This window comes from Acanthochromis polyacanthus, chromosome 13 (genome assembly GCF_021347895.1).
Source record: "Acanthochromis polyacanthus isolate Apoly-LR-REF ecotype Palm Island chromosome 13, KAUST_Apoly_ChrSc, whole genome shotgun sequence".
Taxonomy (NCBI): Eukaryota; Metazoa; Chordata; class Actinopteri; family Pomacentridae; genus Acanthochromis; species Acanthochromis polyacanthus.
Genome location: NC_067125.1, coordinates 4,872,538 through 4,899,204, shown reverse-complemented (window position 1 = coordinate 4,899,204; position 26,667 = coordinate 4,872,538). Strand labels below are relative to the sequence as shown.

At 39.7% G+C, this 26,667-nt stretch overlaps 1 protein-coding gene across 1 annotated transcript in view; it reads left to right on the top strand.

Moving 5' to 3' along the window:
* Nucleotides 1–2,437: 2,437 nt before the first annotated feature.
* myo7aa (myosin VIIAa) overlaps nucleotides 2,438–26,667 on the top strand; it is a 53,128-nt gene continuing 28,898 nt past the window's right edge. Inside the window, 20 exon segments of the mRNA XM_051958238.1 lie at nucleotides 2,438–2,476; nucleotides 3,125–3,229; nucleotides 5,710–5,823; nucleotides 8,805–8,957; nucleotides 11,370–11,554; nucleotides 11,772–11,893; nucleotides 12,053–12,195; nucleotides 12,593–12,706; nucleotides 13,000–13,068; nucleotides 13,147–13,231; nucleotides 14,009–14,085; nucleotides 14,307–14,426; nucleotides 16,483–16,625; nucleotides 16,979–17,189; nucleotides 17,979–18,114; nucleotides 18,838–18,944; nucleotides 21,802–21,939; nucleotides 22,842–23,000; nucleotides 24,997–25,039; nucleotides 25,042–25,088. Of these exon segments, the coding sequence (XP_051814198.1) occupies nucleotides 2,438–2,476; nucleotides 3,125–3,229; nucleotides 5,710–5,823; nucleotides 8,805–8,957; nucleotides 11,370–11,554; nucleotides 11,772–11,893; nucleotides 12,053–12,195; nucleotides 12,593–12,706; nucleotides 13,000–13,068; nucleotides 13,147–13,231; nucleotides 14,009–14,085; nucleotides 14,307–14,426; nucleotides 16,483–16,625; nucleotides 16,979–17,189; nucleotides 17,979–18,114; nucleotides 18,838–18,944; nucleotides 21,802–21,939; nucleotides 22,842–23,000; nucleotides 24,997–25,039; nucleotides 25,042–25,088 (2,310 nt within the window).

Below are 26,667 nucleotides of genomic sequence, written 5' to 3'. Positions count from 1 at the left end.
GATTGATTCATTTGTGATCATTGTGGAGCAGAAATAATTGTAGTTGTGTAATTTGTCAATTTGCACACCTGAATTAGATCCACCTGCAAATCAACAGCGCAAGCGATTAGAAATTAGAAAAAATTAGAATGAATGACGTGAGGGAGACAGATGATGGAAATGAGAGGAAATATAAAGGAGGAGACAGAAAGACAGACACCAAACAGATCCTCTGCGTTCAATAATTCAGCAAGTGGTTCCTGATAGTTTGCCATCAGTCTGTGTGTGTGAGTGTGTGACAGCTGCTCGGTGGTGTAATGTTCAGCAGGCTCAGTTTGCCAGACGGAGTATTTACTTAATTAAACAGACAGATATGTAACACACACTCAGACTACTACGGTGTTCATCACACAGTAAACTCAGCAGCTCACATCTTCTCCGCTACTGTTCTGAACATTTCTGTCTTTTTAAGGAGGAGGAGGGAAAGAAAACAGACAGAATCATGGTTCACAGCAATCATCTGACTGATTTAGATTTAAAACAAAACGGATCAAACGACAAAAAGAGGAAACGTCAGTAGTTGCTGGGAATCAAGAATGTCTGCAGCAGACTTTGTCACTTTATTCTGTAGTTGTTGAGATATTTCACAGGATAAGTGGATTCAAGCTGGAATCTAGAGACTTATCTTTACATCGATAAATGCAGATCTACATGATTCGGGTTTCCTTTTAAACGGAACTTGTAGAGTGACTTCTACATCAGATATCTTTGTTTCAAACTTTCTTTTCTTCATCCCCTTAAATACCTTAACACCTTTAGCTACTGACTTCAGGAGTGTTAGTTCTCCTTTGTCTTTTTCTAGATGTTAAAGACACCTGCAGAGTATCAGTCTATGTGATTTTTTTTATTTAGATTAGACTGTTTTCAATGTACAGGATCCTTGCAGATGTTTATGCTTTATTCAGATTTACATGTGGCACTTTTAGCACCTTCAAGTCATTTTAAGTGTAGGGAATACCCAGCTAGAATAGTTTTGTTCCAAAAATGTTCTAAAAAAGTTCTGCAAAGTGTTCAGTTTCAACAGCTGCATAGTGACATTCAGCTCCTTGTTCAGTATTGAGCTGGTGGAGACCAAAACTAGAGCTACAAGACGCCAACAACATGCTAGAATTTGTTTGTCCCAAAAACATGGAGAAAGTTCTGCAAAGTTTTACTAACGTTTCCAGCAGCAAGTTTTCTTTTAGTTCCCAGAATGTTCTTCTTAAAGGCAGCATAGCAAAAGACATTCTAAAAACATTTGGTTATAACTGAGTGTTACACCAAGAACATTCTTTCTTTGTTAGCGTGGAACATTGTGGGAACGTTTTATAGGTTCTGTCATGTCTTTACTCAACCACATCCTCCGATCTTTGCAGTCAGAATGTTCCACCTTCTATATATCGCAGAACGTGAACATCCTATGAAGAATTATCTGTTATCTGAGGTCTTTAAAATGTTTTTCTGAATGTTGCATTGAGAACATCTTCTTTATTGTGGATACGTCTTGTAGAAGAACGTTCTATAAAGTGTTCCCTCAGCAAAAAGGCTAAATGTTCTACCTTTAATAATCACATTACAGGAACATTATAAAACATTCTGTAGACTGTAGTATCTGATCTGATGTGCTGTTAGACATGTGATTCTCATGACTTGAGACAAGTGATGTTGGTGTTGCTAGGCATGTGCTATATGTCAGAATGGAGTGTATCTTCTTGTTGAAAGAACTCAGTGTTGTATTAGTAGTTCCTGTGTCTAGGGAATTATCCTATGGATTTCGCCACAGGGTTTATCAATGAGGCTCTTGTTTTTTGGTCTTCTGATACAAATCACATGTTGTGACAATGGTTCCACTTGTTTAAAACATATAAAAGTGACCTCCGTTTGCTGTTCGGGGAGATTCATTTGTCCGGATCCTCCCAGGCAGTCTCTCTGTCTGATCGATGCTGTTCTTCCTTATAATAAACTTATTATTAAGCAAGTCAGTGTCACGGACTTTTCTCCTTCACCTGCACATCACGGACATCAGAGAGAAACCACGACAAGACAACATCTGGAAAATCTTTTAAAGTTGGTTGGAGAACGTTCTTAGTTTGTTATCTTGAAACATAGTCTGTTCTCCTCTGAATGCTGACATTAAAACATTACACTAACATTGTAGGCACATAACAGGAAAACATTTTTGAACATATGATTAAACCATTTCTTAAAATTATTGTTAGAACTTTCAGGTAATGTTATCCAATGTTGTGGCATCGTTTCCTGTCAGCTGTGTCTCCAAAGTTGGAAAGTTTAGCCAAACTAGCAGCTTCATGCTAAGATGCTAAAGCTGCTGAAACATCACACATGCATCCCAACAGCATGGCAGAATCACTGCTCATATAATTACTGAGTCACCACTGAGATGTCTGAGGAGTGACTCATGAAGAAGGTGGTTGTTGGAGGATTCAGATACTCCTGTGTGAGTCGTCATTAGTTTCACGCTAACGTTTCTCAGCCGTGAAACAACCTGTCTGCTCTGCATCACCTGCAGACATTACTGAGCAGTTAGAGCCTGTCGTGGATCGATCTGTGCGGAAATCCAACACCGTAGGACACACCTGAGGAGGAAGTGGCATCCTGTTGCCACGGGCGACAGGAGAGGTGTAGGGGGGGTTAACAAAGTGTGATAGAAGAGACGGAGAGGGCTGGAGGGTTCTCCCAAAATGTGGTTGCAGAGGGAACTTCACAGTGATGAACTTCTTTGTGGACTTTTTGAAAGCTGAACCAAGAATTTGAAGAAAACGCAAAAGCCAGGATGTTCCTCTGTGTGACCCACAAGATGTCTGCTGATGGAGCTGCTTTTATGGACTTCATCTTTGTTCCATCACTGAAAGACCATCTCAGCTGGTTTTAGATGAACAGAGGTGACTATGATGTGATCTAGAGCTGTGATGAAATGAAGAACATTTTAGAGTTTTTCTGAGAAGCTGAAATTTTACAAACAGCAGATTAGTTTGCACAACTTTCCACCTGCATCTTGGGATATTTTATATATTTTACGTTTGAAGCAGAAAACTTCTACCTTTGGATATCAGTTTCTGAGTGTTTGTAAGTTTGAACGGTGAAGATGTACAAGCGTCGGGACTACATGGACCTCTATGAGAAGGATCTGGCCAAATGGGCGCTGCTACGCAACGTCAACACTGTGGTGAAACACACAACACTGCTGCCGGTATGCATGTGTGTTGTGTGTGAGTTTTAAGTGTCATGAGTCACAATTGTGTGTCTCTTCTCTGTGGATTTGTGTTAAGACGTGTGCGTGTTCACCTGTGTCATACATCAAATATCAATTCTATCTGTGAGGCTTTTTTTCTGATTCAGACCACAAATGTGCAACAAAAAGTTTTTTATTTGAGCACATAGCATTAAAATCTGTTTTATTTCCCTCTTTGTTGGCTTATTTATATTCACTTTGCTCCAAATTTGTATTTTTCTGTCATAAAAGCAAGATAAGGACAATGTTTTCATCGATACTAGCCTAATAAAGATCATAAACTATTCATGAAAAACTGCTAGATGTCTGATTTCAGTGACAGTCTGTTCATGATTAAAATCACACTAACTCTGCTGCTACATTAATGTTTTACCTCTTTAAGGAGTTCTTTTTAAGCTGGTGGGGAACATTTCAATAATATTTGATAACCTTACCTACTATTAATTTCAAGAAAATGTTTAAAATAAATGTTCCTTCCAGTGTTGTTCCTATGAAGTTCATTTAATTATGAGATTATTGTTCCATGATAACAGTTATATTAGTGTTGCTTATTTTCTGATGTGTGTTTGAGAGAGTAGAGAGATGCTGACATATTACAAAGCATTGTGTTAAAATAGTTATACGTGGCTTTCAGTTCTGAATCATAATTGTACATCTGAAAACTGTGTTTAAGGTTTTAACTCGGATTTGTGTATTTGCTTGTAGTCACACTATGGAGATCCACTTCCCTTCTGGGGAAAATAAATCATTAAAATGTAAATTAAACTTTTTTTTAGACCTATTTATTAGACAGATTATGGTTAAGGTTAGTGTAAACCAGTGTAGCAGCCTCTGAATGAATGAAAACATGAATGTGTGTGTGTGCTTTAACTTCAGTCTGATGCATCATAACACAGGAAGCAGTGAGCAGATCCTAGCTTTTTCTGCACATGCTTTTTTTAATCCTTTTTTTTTTGTGTACAGAACCTTTTTGCACTGTTCTTGTATACTCATGTTATTACCTCAGTATATATGAGGAGATGTGTGTGTGTCTGAATGAATGTATTTTGTAAAAAGGTTCATTAGGGCACTGAGTAGACACAGAGAATGTAGAATTTCATTACAATGATAGCTTGTTGTTGCCAAAAGATTTGGTCTCTTGGAAAATCTGTTTAGTTGCTTTCAGCCTGCCTGATGTATTCTCATATCTGTCAGTTAAAATTAAAGGTGTAGCCTGCATCTGTTTGGTTTGTTTAAGCACAAACACTGAAAACGGTTAACCAGAGTCTTTGCAAAGATGATTCAAACCACCTATGAACACTTCTAAAGTCCTGTCCAACTGCATGTTTCATGAAGGGAAAAGATGCTCCGAGACTATTCACACTGAAGCTGAGAAACTCTTTGACTAGATCACATTTGTGGCATGAAAAACAGATTGAGAGTCCAGCTGCATATATGTCTGAGCTTTCCCATCGACGAAGTATTTTTGTTTGTAGAATCACTGCTCACTGAATGTTTGTTCTTTTTCATTCTGAGTAAATTTAAAAAAACTATTGTGGTGAAAATCCAGGAGATTAGCGGACTCACTGAGATCACTTTGTTTCCTCGTTCTGTACATCAACAGAAGCTCCCGACACGTTTATTCATGATTTTCTACATTGCATTGCTGCCACATGATTCCCTGGTTAGATGTTTGCCTTTAAAAGCAAGTAAGCTAATGAAGCATCAGTAAGTGTTGTGTTTATGTCAATGAAGAGTTAGAGAGGAAAAAAGTGACTCAAAATTTCAAACTGACTAAAGATTGAGGTCATCTGGACACTTTCAGAGCCACTATTCAAGCCTTCATTAGTTTAGAGCTTAATACTCATGAAAGGTTTCCTTAAAATGCACCAAATGATTTATAGATATCTTTTGTCCACCCTAATACTGACCCTTATTTCCTCTCCTGTATAACAACGTCCAGGTTTATATTTAGTTTTTCCTTTTCAGAACCTTCCAGTTGAGGCAGGACTGGACCAGGAGATCACTCTCAATTCACTTTACCCTTTTCATACTTAACCATTTATTTATATTCTTGTGTTATCTTACATCATTGGTGATTGTCAGTTGACCTACTACAATAATTGTAGTAAAAGTGTGTAGAATAGGATGTTATAAGATGTTAAGAAGTCTTAATTTAACCACAGTCTGACTTTAAAAATTCACATTTCCAGACTGCATTAAGTCTGGTGGAGGTTAACTGTGAAAAAGGTTGTGATTCAAGCATTTAAACAAATAAATTCTAGATTCTAATCATGAGTTAATGAAGATGCTGCAATCAAAGCAAGGTTCCTTCTAATTTCTCCTAAGGTCCTGCATGGTGTTCTGACGATGATTTGAAACTGTCCGATGCTGAATGATTTGACTAATCTCTGATAATGATCTGTCCTGATCCTGGTTTCTGTTTTGCTTCTTCTCAGGGCGACTATGTCTGGCTGGACTTGAAGACCGGTCGGGAGTTTGAGGTGCCGATCGGCGCTGTGGTCAAACTCTGCGACTCGGGACAGATCCAGGTGTTGGATGATGAAGGGAATGTAAGTAACAAAACACTTGTTTGTTTGTTTCTTGTTGCCTGCTGACCAGCAGGTGGTTATGATCCTGCTATGTAGAAAGAGCTTTGCCTTTCTCGTAAAAACAACAGAAGGTCCTCAGCCGAGGCATCAAGCACCAAGACCTAATAACACCAAGACCGTGAGACTCCTCGTCCAAGGACTCTCATGGTCTTGGTGGTGTTAGATCTTGATGGTTGATGGTGTTAGACCTTGATGGTTGATGGTGTTGTTACACCTTGATGGTTGATGGTGGTGTTAGACCTTGATGGTTGATGGTGTTGTTACACCTTGATGGTTGATGGTGTTGTTACACCTTGATGGTGGATGGTGTTAGACCTTGATGGTGGATGGTGTTGTTAGACCTTGATGGTTGATGGTGTTGTTAGATCTTGATGGTTGATGGTGTTGTTACACCTTGATGGTTGATAGTGTTAGACCTTGATGGTTGATGGTGGTGTTACACCTTGATGGTTGATGGTGTTAGACCTTGATGGTGGATGGTGTTGTTATACCTTGATGGTTGATGGTGGTGTTAGACCTTGATGGTTGATGGTGGTGTTAGACCTTGATGGTTGATGGTGTTGTTACACCTTGATGGTTGATGGTGGTGTTAGACCTTGATGGTTGATGGTGGTGTTACACCTTGATGGTTGATGGTGTTGTTAGACCTTGATGGTTGATGGTGGTGTTAGACCTTGATGGTTGATGGTGGTGTTACACCTTGATGGTTGATGGTGTTGTTAGACCTTGATGGTTGATGGTGTTGTTACACCTTGATGGTTGATGGTGTTAGACCTTGATGGTTGATGGTGGTGTTAGACCTTGATGGTGGATGGTGTTGTTAGACCTTGATGGTTGATGGTGTTGTTAGACCTTGATGGTTGATGGTGTTGTTAGACCTTGATGGTTGATGGTGTTGTTACACCTTGATGGTTGATGGTGGTGTTAGACCTTGATGGTTGATGGTGGTGTTAGACCTTGATGGTTGATGGTGTTGTTACACCTTGATGGTTGATGGTGGTGTTAGACCTTGATGGTTGATGGTGTGTTAGACCTTGATGGTTGATGGTGGTGTTACACCTTGATGGTTGATGGTGGTGTTACACCTTGATGGTTGATGGTGTTTACACCTTGATGGTTGATGGTGGTTAGACCTTGATGGTTGATGGTGGTGTTAGACCTTGATGGTGGATGGTGTTGTTAGACCTTGATGGTTGATGGTGTTGTTACACCTTGATGGTTGATGGTGGTGTTAGACCTTGATGGTTGATGGTGGTGTTAGACCTTGATGGTTGATGGTGTTGTTACACCTTGATGGTTGATGGTGGTGTTAGACCTTGATGGTTGATGGTGGTGTTAGACCTTGATGGTTGATGGTGTTGTTACACCTTGATGGTTGATGGTGGTGTTAGACCTTGATGGTTGATGGTGGTGTTACACCTTGATGGTTGATGGTGTTGTTAGACCTTGATGGTTGATGGTGTTGTTAGATCTTGATGGTTGATGGTGTTGTTACACCTTGATGGTTGATGGTGTTAGACCTTGATGGTTGATGGTGGTGTTAGACCTTGATGGTGGATGGTGTTGTTAGACCTTGATGGTTGATGGTGTTGTTAGATCTTGATGGTTGATGGTGTTGTTACACCTTGATGGTTGATGGTGTTAGACCTTGATGGTTGATGGTGGTGTTACACCTTGATGGTTGATGGTGTTAGACCTTGATGGTGGATGGTGTTGTTACACCTTGATGGTTGATGGTGGTGTTACACCTTGATGGTTGATGGTGTTGTTAGACCTTGATGGTTGATGGTGTTGTTAGATCTTGATGGTTGATGGTGTTAGACCTCGGTCCCTGTTGTGAAAGTTCAGCAACACACTGGAGACTCAGGAGAAGTGACACCGACTAAGCAGTAGTTCTTAGAAGCAATGCCAGCATCAGTTCTGAGGATTCTCTCTGATCTTTGGGTAAATATTGTAGTTGGGAGAAGGTCAGATTTGGATTAAAGGCCAATATGGAGACAACTCATTTGCTTGGTCATGTCAGAATAGACAGTATCTAATCTCCTGCTTGTCTAAAGGCCATTATGACCTTAGAAAGGGGAAAGAGTAATTTTTCTCCCACTGTCACAACAGACTAACATACCACAGCAAAAAAAGTAGAAAACACATTCACAATCAAGTCTATTATGTGTTCTGGTTGAGAGTCAGGCCCAGATTTGATTGCGATCGTCACATTACAAATACAATTCATTCAAGTACAAATTAAACTTTGCTACCATGTTTACATTTCCTGTTGCACCTCAAAAGGTTCTGGTTGAATTCAGTTGGAATTTTGAACATTTTGGACGTTTGTAGTGCTGAAACACTTGTTTTGTTTTGTTTTTTTTAAATAAAATGGCTCCTTTATGTTGTGAGGAGTGTGCTAGACAGTGTCTGAAACCATCCCTCAACATTTTTTAATACATATACCATCATGACATGTAGACATTAGTTGCCAGGAATTGAACTTGGGAACAACTTGCTGCCATTGGTTTGTTCAAAAATACAAGCTGTGAAGGGCTTCTAGACATTATGCAAATAAACTATTTAAACGTTTATAGCTATGAAAATCACCATATTGTGCAACTCTACACCTGTCAGCAGTGACACAAAATTACCCTGATTCTTAAAGGCCCAAAGTCTTATTTTACTGCTCACTACAGCACAAGTTTCTCATTATGTATTATCACCAAGAGCAAGTGTTTGCGTCAGATAAGTTAAGAAATTCACATACATTTCTGTTGAGCAGTCAGAGTGACTAAAGTTTTCTCAAGTTTTTGTGATCTGTATCTAAAAAAAAAAAGTTCTAGTAAGTGGTTCAGTATAACGTGACTCCACATAAGTGCCAGATGGATCTTGGAATAATGAAAAAATCTATTATTTTGGATCAGAAGTGTCCTGTTTCCCTCCTCCTGCCCCTGCAGGAACACTGGATCTCCCCTCAGAATGCCACCAACATCAAGCCGATGCATCCCACTTCCATCCACGGCGTTGAGGACATGATCCGCCTCGGAGACCTCAACGAAGCCGGCATCCTCCGCAACCTGCTCATCAGATACAGAGAAAAGCTCATATATGTGAGTGTTACTGCACACAGGAATCCATCGACACTACGTGCTCTTCAGATACACAGAAAAGAACGTCAGAAGTGTCATCACCAGTGTTTCTATTACTAAGCGTCAAAAGAAGTGATGCTGTTTCCTTCTTACACCATTTACAACCACAGAAACATTTTTTCTCATCCACACATACTGAAGAATAAAAATACAGGAATTCAGACCACAAATGTGCAGAAATAAAGGATAAACTTCTCCTGAAAGCATCAACAGAACTTTTTAGAACAGCTGGCCATCTATGGATCAACTTCAGTTTACACAATTAGAAAAGAACAATTATACAACATGCTAAGTTAAAAGTAATCAAAGATCTGATTTGCTTTCAGAAAATGTGTGAGATTGGCTTTAAAATGTATTTCCCTTTGTGCTTCCCTGTATAAATGTGGTTCCTCTTTACCACTTCTGTCACTAATGTCTCACAAATCCGTCCTGCTGTTGGCTGTTTCTCACTTCTACTCTGTTTCATGTTTATTTATTCCTTCTTTTCCCCTACTTGCTACCTTCCTTCCTCTCTCCTGTTTTCTCTGAAGACTAACTGTGGTGGCAGGGTAAGTCCAGCATGGCTGCAGCAACTTCAGCTGGAAAAAAACACAAGAATATGCATTTAACGCATGTATGTACAGTCTATTTAAGATCTGACCCACCTACACTCACTGGTTTTTGATATCGACCTTTTTCGCTCTGGTATGGATAAAAAAAAACAAACACACAGTGAAATCTCCAATATTAATCAGTTTTACAAATCAGAAACTGCAGGTTAAATCATCTTCCATCTGCATGACAGTCTTGTTCAGAATCTAGTTCATTTACTTTGACCTGTCAGTGGTTTTAATGTTGTGGATGATTGGTGTAGGTCAACTCAGCCATACTCGGAGACTATGTGATCTATTTGTCCAGTATTGCAGACACTGAATTAATGACATGATGAGAAACAGGGAAAATGTCAGGCTTTTATCTTTAATATATCCTGAGATACTGCTGTTCAAAGACTCAAATTTTAACTTGTGAAAATTCATGCTGAAAGTGAGTTGATACACGTTTTTTTCTTTTTGGTATGTCAAGCTGAAATTATACAAATATCTCTGTAAATATTTTTAAAAATCATGCAAATCAGAGTTGGTGTAGCAGAAACTGTTATAAAAATGTAATGATTTCAGATGGAATGACTCCAATGCAACACCTTTTATGCAAACAGCACCATGCACTATATATTTCCTATTCATTCTTATCTACATGCATGCATGTTGCACGTTTTGAATGTTTCATGTCGTCGCTGTTCGCTCTCATGAACCTGAAACTGAAGCAGTCGTGGGTTCGGCCACTTAAACGCTGGAGGTGTCATGTTTCTGCAGGATGAGTCGAAATGCTTCATGGGTCTGACTCTGTTGGGCTCAGCGGTAACCAAACTCAGCTCTGCGGCCTCGCTGCATGCTGATTTGTTTCCAACATGGCCGCCTGCTCTCTGGTGGCGACACGATGATCCGCTCTCGTTGCCGTCCTTCAACATTTGAGCTACGAGATCTGCATCACCTCAGCTACCCTCCACCAGCGCCGCTAGCTGCTCGCTCCCCCAACAACAGTCTGATGTGCTTAACAGACTTTTGATTTCCATTTAAAACGTCCAAGGATCTCTTCCTAAATGGAAAACACAAAATAGTCACATCTGACGAGCTGAAATCGGAGAATTTGGACAATTTTTCCATTAAAAAATAATTCTGGTTAGTGGGTTTTCAAACCAGTTGGTGAATAATTTAATAATCAGCAGCTAACCCATTAACTGTTGCAGCTCTGGTCAAAAACAAGAAATAAGATGTGCTGGAGGCGACCAAATTGGAAGTAGAAATCTGGACACAGATGTATGTCTGGCTTTAAATCTGGGATTTTCTGAATGGTGTTTGGTTTCATGGGTTCATTTTAGGGCTACAACCAACAGTTATTGTCACTGTTGAATAATCAGTTAGTTTTTGATCCAAAAAATGCTGAAATATGTCCAAGGAAGAGGTAAAGAAAACAAATTTGACAAGCTGAAATCAGAGAATTTAGACAATTTAACTTAAAAGACTATTCCTGTTTGTGGGTTTTCGAACCAGTTGGTGAATATTTTAATAATCAACAGCTGACCCATTAACTGTTGCAGCTCTGGTCAGAAACAACAAATACGATGTGCTGGAGGCGACCAAATCGGAGCAGAAAATGTAGATTCATTCTTAGTTTCATGGGGTTCATTTTAGGGGCTGCAGCTGTTTTTGTTACTGGAAATGTTCACATTTTTAAAGCTCGGGTCACAGAGTTTGAACTGTTTTTGCAGTCGGTAATCCTCACATCAGCCTTTAAAGACTTTCATCTATTTTCATTCCCTTCCTCTGCCTGCAGACGTACACTGGCTCCATCCTGGTGGCCGTCAACCCTTACCAGCTGCTGCCCATCTACACGGCTGACCAGATCCGCCTCTACACCAATAAGAAAATCGGAGAGATGCCGCCGCACATCTTCGCCATCGCTGACAACTGTTACTTCAACATGCAGAGGAACAACCGTGACCAGTGCTGCATCATCAGGTGAGCAAGAGTCCAAACTGCATTATTACATTATTATGACAAAACCAATGTTGTACAGTTTTTAGTTGTTGTTTTTTCAGGTTTTAATGGTGTGGCTGATCAGTGTATATGCACTGAAAATCTGCAGACAGTGTCATCAGAAACTTGCAAAGGATGCTAAATCATTGCTTTGTCTTCATTCGTTTCACATTTTCTCACAAATGGTGTGACTTGGCAGTGGAGAGTCTGGAGCAGGAAAAACAGAAAGCACCAAACTGATCCTCCAGTTCCTGGCAGCCATCAGCGGCCAACACTCCTGGATCGAACAGCAGGTCCTGGAGGCCAACCCCATCCTGGAAGGTCAGAGATATTTAGAGACATTCAACACAATCAGACCAATATTGTATTCTAAGACAGCTTTGCGATGTGAAATCTTCTGGTCTAGTCAGGAGGAAACAACCTGGATAAGTGCCATAGAACAAGTTCAAGTGTGAGTGAGAATCTCTGTTTCTCTTCCAGCCTTCGGCAACGCTAAAACAATCCGCAACGACAACTCGTCTCGTTTTGGGAAATACATCGACATCCATTTCAACAAAAGAGGAGCCATAGAGGGAGCCAAGATAGAACAATACCTGCTGGAGAAATCCAGAGTCTGTCGACAGGTAAACCCTGTTTAACCCGGACACTAGAACAGTTTCCTCCCTCAACGACTACACTACAGGCCAGAAGTCTGGAAGCAACTTCAAGTTTCTGTTCACCGTGTCTTTCTTAAAATCCAGTATGAATTGTACGGATTCTGGGATGCATTTGCTGCATGATCAGACTCTTGTTTCCTTGATACGCACCATTTTCCTCAGTTTACCTTTGAAGTTACCAGACAATTGCTGAATTTTGCAAAAAATATTGAGTTTTTTAAAGCTTATTTTTCTCCTTTAATGAACTTGTTGTGTTTTCTTTGATCCATTTAGGAATTTGGTCCATCTGTCATAAGATTATAGAATCCTTTCCAGTTATATATGATGTGAAGCCTTTAGTTTTATTTCCCTCCTCTCTCTTCAGGCCTACGATGAGAGAAACTACCACATCTTCTACTGCATGCTGAAGGGTATGACTGTGGAGGAGAAGAAGAAGCTGGAGCTGAGTAAAGCCACCGACTACACCTACCTGACCATAGTGAGCAACGTTTTAAAGTCCTCCTCGTGCTTTCAGCTCGTTCTGTGTCTGTAAATGAACCATTATTAACCTCTTAGCTGCAGATGTTTGTTTATAATTCAGCCAGTAGCAGCTCCACATCTGTAACATCAACAAGAACCAACTCGGCCTCTGTGGATCAGAGACACTTTTTTAGAAAATTAGAATTCTGAATTACAAGCTACCTTCAACAGAATAAGTTAGATGGATGTAAAATATCAGCAGCACAGAGAGAAATCCAACATTTTAGATGAACAGACTCCATCTCCCTGCAGGGTAACTGTACAGTGTGTGACGGTCGAGACGACATGAAGGAGTACTCCAACATCCGCTCTGCCATGAAGGTACTGAGGAAATTAAAGTCTTTAACTCGTTTACTTGAAATGCACTTAAATGTTTTCTTTTTTCTCTGTTCCAATCAGGTTCTCATGTTCACTGACAAGGAGAACTGGGAGATTTCTAAGCTGCTGGCAGCCATATTGCACATGGGGAACCTCAGATATGAAGGTGAAATTAAAAATATATTTGGTGATGTTATTTTTCAATCTTCATAATGTTCATGGTTGCTCAGGAATGTTTCCCAGTTCAGTCTTCAGTAGTTCTTGGTTTCCTGCAGCCATATTGCTTTCTAGATCTTTTATAGCTTCAGGGTGATTTTTTTATGAAACCCTTTTTTCAGCATTGTTGATAAATTTCATTTTCACAGACTGACCGATCATCTTTCTGTTTCATTGCTCATTACTTCAGTGTTGAGCCTTTTTTCATTACCTGATGGCTAGCTTAGCTTTCCTGAAGTGAACTAACTATTGTGAACTTCATATTTTTGTATGTATTTGAATATTGACAGTTATTATATGTGAAATCCACTGTAGTGACTGGGATTTGTTTGGCTTTACCTGATCACTGGAGGTTAATCTAGCAGCCAGAAAATGAAAACTTACAGATGCTATTGAGGGCTGACAAAATCATTTTTGTCTGTATTTTTATTTACAATGACTCCAAAAGCACTAGAACTAAACATTATCACATCTTTCTCTATAGTAAAATTAGAAATACAGCAAGTATCCAAATACGAAGTATCTAAGTATAACAGAAACGGGAACAAATGAATATTAAATCTGGTCACAAAGCTGAATTTTTGCAGCATTTCTAGTTTTATTCTGCTGTGATGGAAAGCAGTTATTAATTTTAGCAAAACTTCTTATCTGCACACTGATTTTTCATTGCTTATTGTGTGCAAACAAATACAAAAGACTGTTTAACATCAAAGATTTGACCCTGCAGCTCGTACCTATGACAACCTGGACGCCTGTGAGGTCGTTCGTAGCGCTCACCTGACCACCGCTGCAACTCTGCTGGAGGTAACACGACGAGTATTTCCATTTTATGCAACTTTATATATCTACTCCATAACATTTCAGTGACAAATGTTCTAATTTCTCTCCACTACTTTAATCTAACAGCACCAGTTAGTTTAATAATCACATGCTGATGCTTCACTATTAATATCCTAAATGAAAAATTATATCAGTCAGAGGACCAAAGCAGGACTTTTACTTTAATACTTAAGCTGCATTTTCAGGTGGACGATAAAGATCTGATGAACTGTCTGACCAGCCGAACACTGATCACCCGAGGAGAAACCGTCTCCACTCCGCTCAGCATGGAACAAGCTCTGGATGTCCGGGACGCTTTTGTTAAGGTAAAACACTGAACTTTTAAAATAATTTACAACTCTGAGATGTTGTCTTTCCAGCTATGTTAGATGGACACCAAACACTGCACTTTATCACAAACACACCATCCCCACTGTGAAGCATGGTGGTGGCAGCATCATGATGGTGAAGCACGGTGGTGGCAGCATCATGACGTGAAGCACGGTGGTGGCAGCATCATGATGTGAAGCACGGTGGTGGCAGCCTCATGATGGTGAAGCACGGTGGTGGCAGCATCATGACGTGAAGCACGGTGGTGGCAGCATCATGATGTGAAGCATGGTGGTGGCAGCATCATGATGGTGAAGCACGGTGGTGGCAGCATCATGACGTGAAGCACGGTGGTGGCAGCATCATGACGTGAAGCACGGTGGTGGCAGCCTCATGATGGTGAAGCACGGTGGTGGCAGCATCATGATGTGAAGCACGGTGGTGGCAGCATCATGACGTGAAGCATGTTGATGGCAGCATCATGATGTGAAGCACGGTGGTGGCAGCATCATAACGTGAAGCATGGTGGTGGCAGCATCATGACTTGAAGCATGGTGGTGGCAGCATCATGATGGTGAAGCACGGTGGTGGCAGCATCATGACGTGAAGCATGGTGGTGGCAGCATCATGATGGTGAAGCACGGTGGTGGCAGCATCATGATGGTGAAGCGCGGTGGTGGCAGCATCATAACGTGAAGCATGGTGGTGGCAGCATCATGATGGTGAAGCACGGTGGTGGCAGCATCATGACGTGAAGCACGGTGGTGGCAGCATCATGACGTGAAGCACGGTGGTGGCAGCATCATGATGTTGAAGCATGGTGGTGGCAGCATCATGATGTGAAGCACGGTGGTGGCAGCCTCATGATGGTGAAGCACGGTGGTGGCAGCATCATGACGTGAAGCACGGTGGTGGCAGCATCATGATGTGAAGCATGGTGGTGGCAGCATCATGATGGTGAAGCACGGTGGTGGCAGCATCATGACGTGAAGCACGGTGGTGGCAGCATCATGACGTGAAGCATGGTGGTGGCAGCATCATGATGTTGAAGCATGGTGGTGGCAGCATCATGATGTGAAGCATGGTGGTGGCAGCCTCATGATGGTGAAGCACGGTGGTGGCAGCATCATGATGTTGAAGCATGGTGGTGGCAGCATCATGATGTGAAGCATGGTGGTGGCAGCCTCATGATGGTGAAGCACGGTGGTGGCAGCATCATGACGTGAAGCACGGTGGTGGCAGCATCATGACGTGAAGCATGGTGGTGGCAGCATCATGATGGTGAAGCACGGTGGTGGCAGCATCATGACGTGAAGCACGGTGGTGGCAGCATCATGACGTGAAGCACGGTGGTGGCAGCCTCATGATGGTGAAGCACGGTGGTGGCAGCATCATGATGTGAAGCACGGTGGTGGCAGCATCATGACGTGAAGCATGGTGGTGGCAGCATCATGATGTGAAGCACGGTGGTGGCAGCATCATAACGTGAAGCATGGTGGTGGCAGCATCATGACTTGAAGCATGGTGGTGGCAGCATCATGATGGTGAAGCATGGTGGTGGCAGCATCATGATGGTGAAGCACGGTGGTGGCAGCATCATGATGGTGAAGCACGGTGGTGGCAGCATCATAACGTGAAGCATGGTGGTGGCAGCATCATGATGGTGAAGCACGGTGGTGGCAGCATCATGATGGTGAAGCACGGTGGTGGCAGCATCATAACGTGAAGCATGGTGGTGGCAGCATCATGATGGTGAAGCACGGTGGTGGCAGCATCAGATGGAAGGTTTTTAAACGTAGAGGGTAAAATAAATGCAAGTCAACTCTTCCAATCGCTTATTTTTGTTTCAGATTTTAATGAATTGAATCTACTTTATAGAAATCTGACATGAAAGAATACTTTTTACAGCTGCTGTATTAGTCGTAATGGGTTTCGTGCACAACCCAAGCAGGAAGCCACACTTTAAAAAGCCTCCTTAACATTATTAGAGCTACAAATTACAACATTGTTGTAATTACAAAGTGTTGAATGTTGACCTGTATTTGTGTTCAGGGTATCTACGGCCGGTTGTTTGTTTGGATCGTGGAGAAGATCAATGCAGCCATTTACAAGCCTGCGTCTTCACAGCCCAAAGCTCTCAGACGCTCCATCGGTCTGCTGGACATCTTCGGCTTCGAGAACTTCACCATCAACAGGTAAAAGGCAAACACAGTCTGTCATCCTGCATTTCCACCTAAAGTACCCAGAACTTTAAGTAGCAGGCACATCTAACCATAACTCTTGAACTTTCAGAAAGTAGTTGCCTCCAACTTATACGGTATAAACCAACTTTTTCCAAAAGTTCTTAGTCCATGGAGAAAATGGAAACATGACCTTTGTGCCATCTCATTTTCTTCTTTTCTAGGTGTGATTGCAATTCATACAATAATCTCTGACCTATTGCAACAATTTTATCAAAGCTATGAAAAAGTGTCCACATTTTTTTCGTTTCTTGAGATGCTTCCTTCTCCTAACCAGCTCTTCTTCTCATTCTCCTTCCTCCCTGTAGCTTCGAGCAGCTCTGCATCAACTTTGCCAACGAGAACCTTCAGCAGTTCTTCGTCCGTCACGTCTTCAAGCTGGAGCAGGAGGAGTACAACCTGGAGCACATCAACTGGCAGCACATCGAGTTCACCGACAACCAGGATGCCCTGGACATGATCGCCATCAAACCCATGAACATCATCTCGCTCATCGACGAGGAGAGCAAGTTCCCCAAGGTTCGAACCCAGACTCTGGAATCCTCTGGCTTCCATTCCCTCTAAAGTCAGAATTTTAAACCGATCGACCATCAGCTGGTTGGAGACAGAACAGGGAAACCACTTAAGAGTTTTCTAAACTATGAGTTTATCCAGTGGCTCACACATGTTACGTTTAGGAACAATGAGGAGAATAATGTACAAAATTACTTGCAAATCATGCTGAAAGAAGAAACATGGTGTGAAAACATGCTACAATTTTGCATTATAAGGGAAAATGAAAATGTCTAAAAGCAGTAGAACAATACAAATGATAATAAGCATCTAAAACGTCTGAATTTGTCAACACTTTGATGGGGATCTTATGCTAACTACACACTGGAAGGCTTCTTTAAAGTGACGAATGGAACTGTTCTCTTATTATTTTATCCTGCAGTTGGTTTTGCTGCTTAATTTCCAAATAAACAAATGTTTTCTAGCAGCTCCTTAAATCCAAAAAATTTGATTTTAAATGTTATCAGCCCATTTTGAGTCATTTGAAATGAGAGACTCAGTATTCTACTGGTGTAAACAACAGTTTCTTCATTTAGATTACGAATATAGGTACTTCTTCTGTCTTCTATCCTTATTGATTTACTGTTTGCTGGAAACTGTTTTCACTGTAAATTAAACCAACAAAGTTCTTCAAACTTTCTTTAATTGAAGGAAAGATGGATGTTCAGAGGTTAACAGGTCATTAAATGTTAACTTTCTTCTTTCTGCTGCTACTGATCTACAGTGTTGTTGCTTTTCGTTGTGCGTCTCCTGCAGGGCACAGACACCACGATGCTGAACAAACTGAACTTTCAGCACAAACTCAACACCAACTACATCCCACCAAAGAACAACTATGAGACTCAGTTTGGGATCCAACACTTCGCTGGAGTGGTTTATTACGAGACGAGAGGTCAGAGTCACTTAAAACGCGTCATTTAAGCCTGCAGTCGGTGGAAATTAAAATATTCCTGTTAGTGTTTATACGGTCAAAGACATTTATGTGTTTCCTTCTGGTTTTATTGTTCGTGTGGCTCAGAGGAACAGTTCAGACTGTTTATTTGTGAAATTACTTGATTATTTTAGAGTTTTTTCTTGTTATTGACACCAAACGTCTGTAGTTTGTTCTTATACGTCATTAGAACTAATGTCCTGCTTGCAAAAAATTTATATTGGTGGCGCATTAAAGAATGTCAGAATGTTTTATCAGTGCAGCTATAAAACAGGAATTTGAGAAGAGATCAGAGCTAAACTGTAGCTCATGATGGGAAGCATGGTGGTGGCAGCATCATGTTTGTACATATAATTCATTACAACTAATGTCCTGTTTGCAAAATTGTATTTAGGTGGTAATATATGAACATTATTAACAAAAGTATCATATAAAAGAACCTGTTCTACAGTAAAATGTTGTTATTGATGATCTCAACAACCTTTTAATTAACTGTATATAAAGTTTTACGAGTTTAGTGTTTCAAGGAATGGTTAACTAGAGAAGAATAAAAACAAAGGTTTCATCCACAAACTGATAGAATTTTCTGGACTTTTAGTTAATCTTCATTTTTACTGTTACTCAGTTACTCTCCACCGCTGGTTTATTTACTGCGTTCTTGATGTAAAACTGTTTTTGTTGAAGGTTTCCTGGAGAAGAATCGAGACACTTTATACGGCGACATCATCCAGCTGGTTCACTCCTCCAAGAACAAGTTCATCAAGCAAATCTTCCAGGCCGACGTCGCCATGGTAACGGACACACACACACACACACACACACACACACACACACACACACACACACACACACACACACACACACTCTCTCTCTCTCATCACACATGCATGTATGGAGGACAAGGAAGCAGTTTTCTAACTTCCTGGTTGTGTGTCTCACTACACATGTGCAGTAGTGTTTCCCCTGTAGGCCCCGCCCACTAGTTCCTGCTCAGTCTGTGCTCACTCTGATGCCACTGAAATAAAACTAATTTTTCTTGGCACTGTAAAAGTTTTCCACATATCAAACCTTAGTGGAACAAAAAGTCATAACAGAAAGTATAAAAATCAACCTTGATTGCAGTTTAACAGACGTCTCTTTAATATGAGGCGCGATCTAAAAGTTCTGGGACTGTTTTGGCCACAGCAACACAGTCACCACCGTCTACCTTCCAGATCTGGAAACCTGTGCTTCATTTCTTAGTCGAGGAGTTTCTGTTTTAATGCGATTTAGGAGATGTATTTATCACAGATGTTGTTTGACAGAACTAAACCTTCAGGAGGCGTTTAAAGGAAGTGTTGCAGGAGCTCTGGGAGCAGAGTGTTGCTGCACAAGGAGAGGACAAATCCAATCACACTGTTCAACAAACAGCTCAATCTGAATGGTTTATGTGTCAAACCACACTCTGATCTACTAGGTTGATATCTAGATCCTTATTTGATTCTGCTTATCATTTTCATGTAATGTGATGCTCCTTTAAATTACTGAAGCTGTAATCTGGGTCCAGTAGATAGATAGATAGATAGATAGATAGATAGATAGATAGATAGATAGATACTTTATTAATCCTGAGGGAGATTCAAAATTTACAGCAGAACAACTTTTCACAATTCCAAAATTAAGAAATTTGGGCATCAACATGGTGTTTTCTTTGCCAATCAACACTTTAGAGCTGCTCTAAATAATATAAAAATGAACAGAACGACTGAAAGAGATCAGAGTTCTTCAGAGATTAAACTGAGAATAAAACCACCTCCAGCTTTTTTCTTCTTCTTCTGCTGGTTTTTACTCTTTAACTCGCATGTTTCTCAGGTGACATCAGTGTTTTCTTTGTCTTCCCTCTTTCTGTGTTTGTTTGTTTGTGTGCTTCCTGCATGTCAGTGTGTTGCTTCTCTCCAGTCTCTGTGTGGTTTCTCTGCTGACTGTTCTGTAGCTTCGTCTGCGTCAGCTCCTCCCAAGGTAACAATAAAATGCATCCCATCAGCCACAAAACAAACAAACCTCCATCCATTCACCTCTTTATCGTTTTCCATCTCTGTCATGTTTTATTAACATCTTTGTCACATTTATTGTTACATCAGGATCATGAATGTCTTTCGTCTGTAGTTCTGAATATTTTTTCATAACAAACCTGATATTTATTGCTTCTAATGTTGTCAAAAAGCTACACCATCAATCCAACATTTATATGCTCTTTGGTTTCATAAATATCAGTTTTTAAAAAGCATTAATGCTGTAAACAAAACTAATAAGTGCTTAGTTCCCTCTAGAGGCCACAAGAAGGAACTACAACAAACACATAATTTTAAATGATCAAATTGATCAAGTCCATTTATATTTATTTAGTTTCTTTAATCAATAGTGTTATCAGTATATTATTCTGTTAATGTTTCATGAATCAGTAAGTCAAATTTTATTCATGCAAGACTTTGTAAACAAATCAAACTTTATGCTATTGTTTGTAGCTCTGCGTGTATTAAACGCACACACTCATAGCGTAAATAAGGCAGCTTCGATGAGTTTGGCAAGCTGCTTTTATTGTAGCATCTGTGCTAAGCTAGGCTAGAGCGTCACGGAGCTTATGCTAGCTAACTCTCCCATATCAAGCTTCCACTCCTGGTAAGAAAAACACTTTGACCGAATATTTATTGTGTTTTTATACTTGATATAAATCATAAAGCCTTTTCCAGATGCTACCATAGTGTTTTTGATTATTATTTTAATGATCTCTGGTTCTTTCTTTTTTTTAAAAAGCTGAAAATGGAGCCGCCTTAAATGTTAATTTCGTCTCCAGTTAACCTGACCTTGAGTCTAGATTAATAAATTAGTTTTAAACAATGTGGAAACATATGAGAAAATCCTCTAATATTTTCCCACAACCTGACAGATTCATTGTTTTATTGAACCAACCTTCTAATTTCCCAAAATAAGCAGCTTATTATGAAAATGGTCACATTTTAGAAGCTGTTTTTTGCAGAGATTTGTCATTCTTTTGCTCTGAGAACAGCTGCAGGTGAGTTTTCAGTCACATAATTTACCTTTGACTCAGGCGTTTCCTCTGTGTATGCTATTTAAAGTGTGAAGCTGCAGTGTCAGCCCAAAAATGCTGTTTTATTTAATGAAGATAAGCAATATATCCTGGTATTTTAGAAGCTAATGTTTGTTGTTTTTCTCTAAAATTAGCTGCAGGTGAACTTTCAGTCAGCTATGTGATGATATTTCTTTATTTGACACATTTTCTGCTCTGATTACAGGTTTATAAAGCATGAAACTGCAGCGTCAGAACAGAAATAATCAGTTTACTGTATTTCATGAAGAAAAATACGATCACATTCACTGAGCTGAAGCAGAGAAACGTTTGTATTTTTTCCTTCACATGTAGCTACCGGTGGATTTTTAATCATTTAATTGATAGCAGTAGCCTCTGTTTGACTCTGTATACTGTAATTATATTGTAAGTATGAAGCCAAGAAAACACTTTTACATGTAGAGAAAGAGGAAAAAGGTTTGCTGTAGAACTCAGGAAGAACAAACGAATCGTCATTGTGACCCTGAAACTTTCTCTGCTGTTTAACTGTGTGTGTGTGTGTGTTTTGTGTGTGTTTTCAGGGGGCAGAAACCAGGAAACGCTCTCCGACTCTCAGCAGTCAGTTTAAAAGATCTCTGGAGCTGCTGATGAGAACTCTGAGCGTCTGTCAGCCGTTCTTCGTTCGATGCATCAAACCCAACGAGTACAAGAAGCCCATGGTGAGTCTCTGCTTCTGTCTGCTCCCATAGACACACGATAGATGAGGGTTTTAAGGGATTCAGCGAAAAATGTGTCTCAGAATGTAAAACTAAACAGACAGACTCGGAAACCAGTTGGAGGAAACATTTCTTAGTTTTGTTCATTTATTGTGTTTTATAGTTAAATAACACGTCTGAAAACAGATCTGAGGTAATTTAACACACAGAGACAGTTTAAAGGAGTTGGATCATCAGTTATTAGTTGATATGTTGCAGAAAACAACATTAAAACTCATTAAACACACTTTATTCTGCCCCAGTTAATAAGAAGTCCTGAAGTGATGTTAACGATCAGAGACCGTTTCAGGATTTAAACCAAGAAATCAAGTTTTTAGTTTAAATTCAGATACTTTTATGTGTTTTTTAACCTTTATTTAACTAAGTTCTTTCTTTCTTGTTTCTTCTTTCTTTCTTTCTTTCTTGTTTTCTTCTTTCTTTCTTTCTCTTTCTTGTTTTCTTCTTTCTTTCTTTCTTGTTTTCTTCTTTCTTTCTTTCTTTCTTTTCTTGTGTCTCTAATTTGAGTTTTCAGAATAAAATGGATCCAATTAAACACTAAATTTTCCTCCACAATAAATAGCATCATTTTCTAATAAAGTCCAGTTTCTGTCATTTTTCATCGTGAAACTTTCAGACTTTCCATTTTTTTAACCAGATAAATGAAGACAAACATACTGCAAACATTATTTTGTTAATAATCCAGAGAAAATCTAGAAAAACTTCATGAAAACAAGTGAAATATTTTCCAGATGACAGAAGATAAATCAGCAGTGAGATTTAACAAAATAATAAATGAAAGTAGAAGGGTTGGTTCCTGGTAATCTGAACGTTGACTCTGATGTTTGTTTGTTTATTTCTGTGTGTAGTTGTTTGACAGGGAGCTGTGTGTGCGTCAGCTGAGGTATTCTGGGATGATGGAGACGATCCGGATCCGTAGAGCCGGCTATCCGATCCGTTACACCTTCGTAGAGTTTGTGGATCGCTACAGAGTTCTGATGCCGGGAGTCAAACCGGCGTACAAACAGGTAAACAACAACAACAAGAGTAACATTCACAGAACAAACACGGCGGCAGTAAAGAGTAGAAATGAGAGTAATTAACGAGATGAAGACAAAAGTTAGAAATGAAGAATTAAAGACGACGTTCCACCAAAGAACTGAAGCTGAAATGAAACCAAGAGAAAACGTAAAATAAACACAGAATAGAACAGCAAAGCTAAAGCTAGAAGTGAGTTTAAGGAGGGATTTAAAGAAGTTTTAGTGTTGTTTATTTCCACTCTGAGGACGTGTTGTCGTTTCTGAAAGCAGACGAACTTTGACTTTGATCATTTTCCTCATTAGTTAAACGTTGAACCCAAAAATAGATTCATGTTGTAGGTTTTCATATAAAATATTTATAGTAGTTAAAAGTTCCAGTGTCCCCTTTTTTCTTTCTTTCTTTCCTTCCTTCATTCTTTTTCTTTCTTCCTTCCTTCCTTTCTTTCTTTCCTTCCGTCCTTCCTTCTTTCTTTCTTTCTTTCTTTCCTTCTTTCTTTCTTTCTTTCCTTCTTCCTTTCCTTCTTTCTTTCTTTCCTTCATTCTTTCTTTCCTTCATTCTTTCTTTCTTTCCTTCCTTCTTTCTTTCCTTCATTCTTTCTTTCTTTCCTTCCTTCTTTCTTTCCTTCATTCTTTCTTTCTTTCCTTCCTTCTTTCTTTCTTTCTTTCTTTCCTTCTTCCTTCCTTTCTTTCTTTCCTTCTTTCTTTCTTTCTTTCTTTCTTTCTTTCCTTCTTCCTTCCTTTCTTCTTTCTGTCCTTCCTTCCGTCCTTCCTTCCTTCCTTTCTTTCTTTCCTTCCTTCCGTCCTTCCTTCCTTCTTTCTTTCTTTCCTTCTTTCTTTCTTTCCTTCATTCTTTCTTTCCTTCATTCTTTCTTTCTTTCTTTCCTTCCTTCATTCTTTCTTTCTTTCCTTTGTTCCTTCTTTCTTTTCTTCTTTCTTCTTTCTTTCCTTCTTCCTTCCTTTCTTTCTTTCTTCTTTCCTTCCTTCCGTTCTTCCTTCCTTCCTTCTTTCTTTCTTTCCTTCTTTTTTCCTTCTTTCTTTCTTTCTTTCCTTCCTTCCATCCTTCCTTCCTTCTTTCTTTCTTTCTTTCCTTCTTTTTTCCTTCTTTCTTTCTTTCCTTCATTCTTTCTTTCTTTCCTTCCTTCATTCTTTCTTTCTTTCCTTCATTCTTTCTTTCCTTCATTCTTTCTTTCTTTCTTTCCTTCCTTCATTCTTTCTTCTTTCCTTTGTCCTTCTTTCTTTCTTCTTTCTTTCTTCCTTCTTCCTTCCTTTCTTCTTTCTTTCTTTCTTTCTTTCCTTCCGTTCTTCCTTCCTTCCTTCTTTCTTTCTTTCCTTCTTTTTCCTTCTTTCTTTCTTCTTTCTTTCCTTCCTTCCATCCTTCCTTCCTTCTTTCTTTCTTTCTTTCCTTTTTTCCTTCTTTCTTTCTTTCCTTCTTCCTTTCCTTCTTTCTTTCTTTCTTTCTTCCTCCTTTCTTTCCTTCCTTCCTTCCTTTTTTTTTGGTTCTTGAAGTAGATTTCCATCCATCCTCTATACACCGCTTTATCCTCACTAGGGTCCGCGGGGGGTGCTGGAGCCTATCCCAGCTGACTCGGGCGAAGGCAGGGGACACCCTGGACAGGTCACCAGTCTGTCTTGAAGTAGATTTTTAAACCCTAAATTCTGATTTCTTCAAACTAAAACTTGCTGCAGATGAAAGTTTTTTGGATCCGTTTCTGTTTCCTCTTCAGGTCAAAGTGGAACGGAAAATAAAAGCAGCATTATTTTTATTTCTGATCTGATTTATGGAAAAACTAAATCTTCTAAATAGTTTCTTGTTCTGTAACAAACGTCTAAAGAAACATAAAGCGTTCGTTGTTGTTGACCTGCTGGTTTCATCACTGCTCTATCTAAATACAGAGTCTGTAGTCCTGCTTAATGTCTGTAAATACTGCACTTATAAATGTGCTTCGTGTTAATTTATCCGTCTTTGCTGTTGTTTGTTGTTTAGGAGGATCTGAGGGGAACGTGTCAGAGGATCGCTGAGGCTGTTCTGGCAGAGACGACGACTGGCAGATGGGAAAAACCAAAATCTTCCTCAAGGTGAACCCGCAGTAGAGTACAGTTTTAGGGCTGATGGAGAGGAAACGATCAGAGGTTTACTAAAGATTTCATTCATGTCGTCTTTTTAATTCTACTTTGTAAACATGACGTTTCAGTGGAAGAAAATCCTTCATTTTTTTAAACGTCTTTATGATCTTCACGGCTCGTTTCCAAACATCAAACCAACCGGACAAATATGAGAAAGACTCTGAGAGAGTTGGAGCTTCTGGAGGATTCTGATGTGATGATTTCTGTTTGTTTGTTTGTTTGTTTGTTGGCGTTGATGCTCCAGACCTCTGAACTCGTCTTCATGTTGGTGGAACATCTTTAGATAATGAGTGATCTGGTTTCTAGTTTTTGGTCTGGTGGTTCTGACAGGAACTTGATGTTTGGTGTCAGAATTAAGAACAAACGGGTCAACTAGAACACATTTTCTGACCTGCTTGTAGAGAAAACAGCTGTTTGCAGCCGCTGGTGCAGGAAGCAGAATAAGATTAGACTGGACTGGTTTTATATTTTTATTCTAAACAGAGTGTTTATTATTGAGGAAAATGTTTTTATTGAATATGAACGGACTCAGATCCACTTCCTGCTGAAGATCTTTTTGTGCTTCATGCTGCCGCCTGATTAGCTCGTTAGAACTTTGTTTTTCCCGGTGAACAGCTGGACGACTGACTGTAATGAACCTTTAGACTGATGAACCGGTTCTTCCAGTGCTGAGCTTGTTTCCCGTCACATCTGGACTGATGTGTGTGTTTTTAATAATAATGTTTTGTGAGGTCACATGTTGGTCTGTTGGCTGGTTTCCATGGCGACGCTGCTGGTTTTATCTGTTTGTTTTGTCCTGCAGAACGTCTCCTGTCTAAACTTTCCCTTTCTGATGACGGAGCTGATCTGACTCCACACCTTTAAACAAAACATTAGTGCTCTTTGTGTTTTTATGTTGAGATGAATTAAAAAGTTTTATTTCTCTTGCAGTAGTTTAAAGTCTCATCAGGTGTTTGTTTACAGCATGTAGCGGACAACACGACGATTTTACTGTTAGAAAACAACAAAAAAAAAGGGACACTTCGGAATCAAAATATGCCGACAAGAAAACCAGAACGTCCGTCCATTTTCTACTGAAACTAAATGAAACTGTCAACAGTTTCCATTTAGTCTCAGCATTAAAACAAAGTTCACCTCGTCTCACCAGATGAATAAACTGTAGAGTGTCAGCTCTAATCTTTGTGATACTGAGGTCTGTTTAGTCTCTAAAATGTGGATTTTTCAGATTTAATCTCACCTTAAATAACAAAACAGACTCTAAACTCCAATATTCTAACTTGTTATTGGATTTCAGTCTTTTATTTTGTCCTGTTGTAGGTTCTTACAGTGAACAGAAACAGTTTCCTCCATGTTCTCTCTTCTTATTTCATCTTCATCTTTGAACGTTTAAGCTTTAAAAAAAAAAACACAAACTAAAAATTATAGATCAGGGTTTTCTGGAACAAAATCCAGTAGATTTGTGGAATTAAAGTGCAGTTTGTTTAGCTTACTGGAACTAAAGTTACCTGTTATTCACCTGGTTGAATCTAAG